The following is a 7,500-nucleotide window of genomic DNA, read 5'->3' on the forward strand; positions in this document are numbered from 1 at the left end:
GAGAGTGTTGTTTACCATTCAAAAACCGTTGGGGATTTAAATCAGCAGAAGTGGAACGTGCCTAATATACGCATGGGGACAAGATAGACAGGTTGCTATGGAAACATCCATAACATGTCAAACGATCGTTACTGGACATCAGAAGCAATCGCTACCTGCAGTAAATGCGAGGAGTTGGCTGTGTGTGTGTGTGTGTGTGTGTGTGTGTGTGTGTGTGTGTGTGTGTGTGTGTGTGTGTGTGTGTGTGTGTGTGTGTGTGTGTGTGTGTGTGTGTGTGTGTGTGTGTGTGTGTGTGTGTGTGTGTGTGAGAGAGAGAGAGAGAGAGAGAGGAGTCGGCCGCAGCAGGTTATGCAGCATTCATATCAGACGAGCTAAAAAGGTTTTGCTGCCGCTGAACTTTAGTTAAGTGTTGGACACGGTGCAGTATGCTGACACTCATTCAGTGTGTGTGTGTGTGTGCGTGTGTGTGCGAGCGAGCGAGCATGCGTGCGTGAGTGTGTGTGTGTGTGAGAGTCAAGGAGGAGTGTGGATGGGTATGTAGTATGTAGTCTTCTGTTTCTTTCAGCTCTTCTTGACTGTGTGTGTGTGTGTGTGTGTGTGTGTGCGCTCTCTCCACAGCTGCTGCTAGGTGTGCTGCGGTTCGGCTTCGTGGCGATCTACCTGACGGAGCCTCTGGTGCGCGGATTCACCACGGCGGCAGCTGTGCACGTGTTCGTCTCCCAGCTCAAGTACCTACTGGGCATCAGGACCCAGAGATACAGTGGACCCCTGTCTGTAGTGTGGGTGAGCGCACACACACACACACACACACACACACACACACACACACACACACACACACACACACACACACACACACACACACACACACGTGTTCGTCTCCCAGCTCAAGTACCTGCTGGGCATCAAGACCCAGAGATACAGTGGACCCCTGTCTGTAGTGTGGGTGAGCACACACACACACACACACACACACACACGTGTTCGTCTCGCAGCTCAAGTACCTGCTGCAGGACATTACTATGTGTGTGTGTGTGTGTCCAGAGTTTTGGGGCGGTTCTGCAGGACATTACTAACCTGTGTGTGTGTGTGTGTGTGTGTGTGTGTCCAGAGTTTGGGGGCGGTTCTGAAGGACATCAGCAGCACTAACCTGTGTGTGTGTGTGTGTGTGTGTGTGTGTGTGTGTGTGTGTGTGTGTCCAGAGTTTGGGGGTTGTTCTGCAGGACATCAGCAGCACTAACCTGTGTGTGTGTGTGTGTGTGTGTGTGTGTGTGTGCAGAGTTTGGGGGCGGTGCTGCAGGACATTACTAACCTGTGTGTGTGTGTGTGTGTGTGTGTGTGTGTGTGTGTGTGTGTGTGTGTGTGTGTGTGTGTGTGTGTGTGTGTGTGTGTGTGTGTGTGTGTGTGTGTGTGTGTGTGTGTGTGTGTGTGTGTGTGTGTGTGTGTGTGTGCAGAGTTTGGGGGCGGTTCTGCAGGACATCAGCAGCACTAATCTGAGCACGCTGCTGGTGGGCGGAGTCTGCATGGTCTTCCTGTACGCCGTCAAAGAGGCCAACGAGCGCTTCAAGAAGAAACTGCCCGTACCCATCCCTGGAGAGATCATCGTGGTACACACACACACACACACACACACACACACACATGCCCGTACCCATCCCTGGAGAGATCATCGTGGTACACACACACACACACACACACACACACACACACACACACACACATGCCCGTACCCATCCCTGGAGAGATCATCGTGGTACACACACACACACACACACACACACACACACACACACACACACACACACACACACACCCGTACCCATCCCTGGAGAGATCATCGTGGTACACACACACACACACACACACACACACACACACACACACACACACACACACACACACACACACACACACACACACGCCTGTACCCATCCCTGGAGAGATCATAGTGGTACACACACACACACACACACACACACACACACACACACACACCCGTACCCATCCCTGGAGAAATCATAGTGGTACACACACACACACACACACACACACACACACACACACGCCTGTACCCATCCCTGGAGAGATCATAGTGGTACACACACACACACACACACACACACACACACACACACCCGTACCCATCCCTGGAGAAATCATAGTGGTACACACACACACACACACACACACACACACACACACACACACACACACACACACACACACACACACACACACACACACACACACACACACCGTACCCATCCCTGGAGAAATCATCGTGGTACACACACACACACACACACACACGCCCGTACCCATCCCTGGAGAGATCATAGTGGTACGCACACACACACACACACACACACACACACACACACACACACTTACCATGAACTTCCTTCTTCAGTGGCCCACTATTCTATTCTATTCCATATTCCATATTCCATGTTCTATATTCCATATTCTATTCTACTCTATTCTATTCCATATTCCATTCAATTTCATTCTATTCCATGCTATTCCATATTCTATTCTATTCTATTCCATATGTAAGGGATAATGTATAGAACGCCGGTCATTATCGGAAAATAATTCCCGACAGGATGAACTGAACCCCGACGCGCAGCGGAGGGGTTTTGCTTCGTCCTGAAGGGAATTATTTTCCAATAATGACCGGCGTTCTATACATTATCGCGCTTATTATACGGTACTTGCCAAAACGAGAAAAGAAACTCATCTCAATGTGTCTTTAGCAATGACTTGGCTACCGTTTCGTGGCTTCCGCAACAACTAGCGGAGTGAACCCGTTGCCATTGGCAGCGGTCATTATACCTTCGGAGCCGTCATTATGCAAAAATAACAGACCGGTAGAACGTTGAGAGGCCCATTCAAAGTGAATGGGAGCTCCCTCAACATTCTAGAGAGCCGTATAATAATATATTATATTATATTATATTACATATTCTATTCTGTTCTATTCTATTCTATATTCCATATTCCATATTCCATATTATATTCCATCATCTTCTATTCTATTCTATTCACTTCCCTTCTTGTGTGCAGGTGATGGTGTCCACGGGAATCTCTTACGGAATGAGCTTGTTTCAAAACTACCAGGTGGCTGTGGTAGGCACGATTCCCACAGGGTAAGACCACGCACGCACGCACGCACGCACGCACGCACGCACGCATGCATGTTTGCACTTATGTAGTCACTGTGATCACCAGATCAGAAACACTGTCCGAGCACTATTGCATTAGCAGATAGTGGACAACATAACTAATATTATTATTATTATTATTATTATTATTATTATTATTAACAACGATAACAGTGATAATGATCTTGTTTTAACAACAGACATTTGCTTGTTTAGGCTCCTCCCTCCCGCCCTGCCTGACCCCACCCTCTTCTCCAAGGTGGCAACCGACTCCGTTGCCATAGCGATCGTGGGCTTCTCCATGGGTATATCGCTGGCCAAGATCTTTGCCATGAAGCACGGGTACAGTGTGGATGGCAACCAGGTACACACACACACACACACACACACACACACACACACACACACACATATTAAGCACGGGTACAGCGTGGATGGCAACCAGGTACACACACACACACACACACACACACACACACACACACACACATATGAAGCACGGGTACAGTGTGGATGGCAACCAGGTACACACACACACACACATACACACACACACACACACACACACACACACACACACACACACATATTAAGCACGGGTACAGTGTGGATGGCAACCAGGTACACACACACACACACACACACACACACACACACACACACACACACACACACACACACACACACACATATTAAGCATGGGTACAGTGTGGATGGCAACTATGTGTGTGTTTGGAAAAGATAGCATTGTCTGGTTAAATATGTGAACTTCTCTGTGTGTGTGGAAATGATAGCATTGTCTGGTTAAATATGTGTGTGTGTGTGTTTGGAAATGATAGCATTGTCTGGTTAAGTGTGTGTGTGTGTGTGTGTGTGTGTGTGTGTGTAAATGATAGCGTTGTCTGGTTAAATATGTGTGCTCCTGTGTGATTGTGATGTACGAGGTGATAACATTAGTCAATGCTAATCAAACATCCATTTGTATGTGTAAGTGTGTATTGATATCTGTGTGTGTGTGTGTGTGTGTGTGTGTGTTGCAGGAGCTGATTGCGTTGGGCATCTGTAACTTCGTCAGTTCGTTCTTCCAGACGTTCGCCATCACTTGCTCCATGTCCCGCAGCCTCGTACAGGAGAGCACAGGGGGAAAGACCCAGGTGACACACACACACTCACACACACACACACACACACTCACACACACACACACACACACACACACACACACACACACACACTCACCACTTGCTCCATGTCACGCAGTATTATACAGGAGAGCACAGGCACACACACTCTCCTGCATTCCTCGGAGGCACACACGTCATTGGTGAGGTGTGTGTGTGTGTGTGTGTGTGTGTGTGTGTGTGTGAGTGAAGTTATCAGTAGCTAGGGTGCTACTGTTTAGCCATAAAGATAAGGAAGACAAACAGCCCAAGCACCCACACGATGCACACGCATTGCTGCGTTGTCATTGGCTCATTTGTGTGTGTGTGTGTGTGTGTGTGTGTGTGTGTGTGTGTGTGTGTGTGTGTGTGTGGGGAGAGAGATTGTGTGTTTGTGTGTGTATGTGGGGAGAGAGAGTGAGATTGTAGGGAAGTAAGTGTGTAAATGTAGAGAAGTTGCTGCTCTTTTAAAGGGCCAGACATGACACAACTTTTAACACAACAGCAGCACACACACACACACATACACACACACACACACACACACACACACACACACATACACACATACACACACACAGTGGACTTTGTGTAGGGGGACTGTATAGACACCAACACCATACAGCAGGATGGTGATCGATTCATCACACACACACACACACACACACACACACACACACATACACACACACAGTGGACTTTGTGTAGGGGGACTGTATAGACAGTGGCTATAGGAAGTATGCTTACCTGGAACACACTGGGTTTCTTGCACCCTTGAACCAGTGAAAACCCATAATAGATTCATCACACACATACACACACACACACACACACACACACACATTGTTCCTTGTTCCCTTGGACCTGTACAACTCCTAATAGATTGCTGAACTGGTACAGTCTACTGCAGGGCTCTTCAATTAGCGGCCCGCGGGCCGGATCCGGCCCCCGGGATACTTTGTAGTGGCCCTTGAAGTGTTGGCTGATGTTATATATGAGCAAATCCTTATGATCGGTAGAGACGTAAATAGCTGGTGGAAAACACGATAATGGAGGTGTAGTGATAGGCTACACTGCGAGTAGCGCCTATAAATAATGTTCTGTGTGGTGCGTTGCCGTTGTAGGTTACTTTGTTGCTGGATATTATACAAAGAGGTGCCTTGCTTCGTTTTTTCGCAGCGTCACCAACATGTTGACGTGCGCCAAATCCAAGCTGTTTTCCTCAAAGCATGTCAGCATTTTTGGTGCATGAAATCTCACCGGTAGTGTGCCTCTCCAGTCCAAGCAGATCCTTGCGAAAACATTCGCCACTCGTAATGTAGCTATTGGAGCAAATAGGAGTCGGTTTAAAAGTTTAACTTTGGTGCCATCAGTTCTGTTGCATGCTCTCACTCGCTCTGAAGTCCTGCAGCCACTGCACCTCAGCCAATTGCACGTAACGTTTTGACCGAGTTGAACATAAGTTCCATCTTAGCTTAGTTTCACCGTAAATTGCCACTACGTTGGAGTATTATAAGCTACTAACATTTTAACGGGTTGCACCATGCAAATAGTTTCAGTGTGAAACTAATACACATCCATCGCCTTGATGTCAAGTCCACTGTAAGTAACATTGATTTGTGAACACGTTCATCCAATTTAAATGGTGGGAACGTTAAATGTATGTTGAGAAGAGTTACATATGCGACCGATTACGCACATTTAATTAATTTAAACACTGTTTGAAACCACTGTGGTAGTCTGGGCCTGTGGCAGAAATATTCCCAAAACACAAATAACCACCAAAAAACGATATTATCAGAGAATGTCTAATAAGGGACAGGCTCTGATATTATGCATAAACAAAATGCAACATTTGAACACCCATATTGGTGCTGTTGTAGTTTATTGTATCTACATTTGTACGTAATTACTCATATTTCAAGCGGTATTTCTCCGGCCCCTCAGTTGTGATACTTTTCATGAACTGGCCCCTATTACAAACTAATTGAATAGCCCTGGTCTACTGGATTCTGATTGTCTGTGTGTTTACAGATTGCTGGGCTGCTGTCGTCTTTGATCGTGCTCTTGGTTGTCGTGGCGATTGGCTTCGTGTTTGAACCTCTTCCCCAGGTGGGTTGGTGTGTGTGTGTGTGTTCATGGTTCCTAAGGCCAGACTTTTTTTTAAAGGTTATTGTGCTTGGTTTTAGATATGACTGATTGACCTTGTTGATTATGTGTGTGTGTGTGTGTGTGTGTGTGTGTGTGTGTGTGTGTGTGTGTGTGTGTGTGTGTGTGTGTGTGTGTGTGTGTGTGTGTGTGTGTGTGTGTGTGTGTGTGTGTGTGTGTGTGTGTGTGTGTGTGTGTGTGTGTGTGTGTTTGTGTGTGTTTCAGACAGTTCTGGCTGCCATCATTATGGTGAATCTGCAAGGGATGTTTAAGCAGTTCAGAGACATTCCCACACTCTGGAGGACCAGTCGCATAGAGCTGGTGAGTCTTCACACACACACACACACACACACACTCACACTAGTCACATGATGAGGTACACACACACACACACACACACACACACACACTATTGCACTCTAAATCTGTTGAGGAATGTTGTTTTGTACCAATCTTTGATCTCTGAACAGCATTACATACTAAGGCAATGATGAGGTTCACACACACACACACACACACACACACACGAGAATATGTGAGAGAGAGAGAGAGAGAGAGCGCGAGTGTGTGTGTGTATGCGCGTTGATGGTTCTGCAGGCCTTCATTAACCTGTGTGTGTGTGTGTGTGTGTGTGTGTGTGTGTGTCTAGGCGATCTGGATCGTGGCGTTTGTGGCGTCGGTGCTGCTGGGACTGGACTATGGGCTCATGGTGTCCATAAGCTTTGCCATCCTCACCGTCATCTACCGCACACAGAGGTACGCACACACACACACACACACACACACACACACACACACAGGCTTTCATTTAATTTCGCTGTAGTCAGGCCCATACACACACACATACTACTCTCTCACACACTAGTGGCCAACGGAATACTCATACACACATCTACTGTAGGGGTACACACACACACACACACACACACACACACACTCACTCACGCACCAGTCAGACACATATCTACACCCACGGATGGCATCCTACGGTTGCGGAGTGACATTGGAAAGTGTCTTCATATTTTGTG

General features: G+C 47.2%; 1 protein-coding gene across 3 annotated transcripts in view; it reads left to right on the forward strand.

The window, feature by feature from the left end:
- Nucleotides 1-7,500, forward strand: part of slc26a5 (solute carrier family 26 member 5) — a 25,685-nt gene that overhangs the window by 10,547 nt on the left and 7,638 nt on the right. For all 3 annotated transcript variants that reach the window (XM_062518592.1, XM_062518593.1, XM_062518594.1), the window contains exons 6-13: nt 619-783; nt 1,455-1,607; nt 3,067-3,149; nt 3,381-3,528; nt 4,205-4,318; nt 6,359-6,436; nt 6,698-6,793; nt 7,122-7,228. In XM_062518592.1, the coding sequence (XP_062374576.1) occupies nt 619-783; nt 1,455-1,607; nt 3,067-3,149; nt 3,381-3,528; nt 4,205-4,318; nt 6,359-6,436; nt 6,698-6,793; nt 7,122-7,228 (944 nt within the window). The remainder of the gene's footprint in view (nt 1-618; nt 784-1,454; nt 1,608-3,066; nt 3,150-3,380; nt 3,529-4,204; nt 4,319-6,358; nt 6,437-6,697; nt 6,794-7,121; nt 7,229-7,500) is intronic.

The sequence above is a fragment of the Sardina pilchardus genome, chromosome 17, assembly GCF_963854185.1.
Source record: "Sardina pilchardus chromosome 17, fSarPil1.1, whole genome shotgun sequence".
In the NCBI taxonomy this organism is placed as follows: Eukaryota; Metazoa; Chordata; class Actinopteri; order Clupeiformes; family Clupeidae; genus Sardina; species Sardina pilchardus.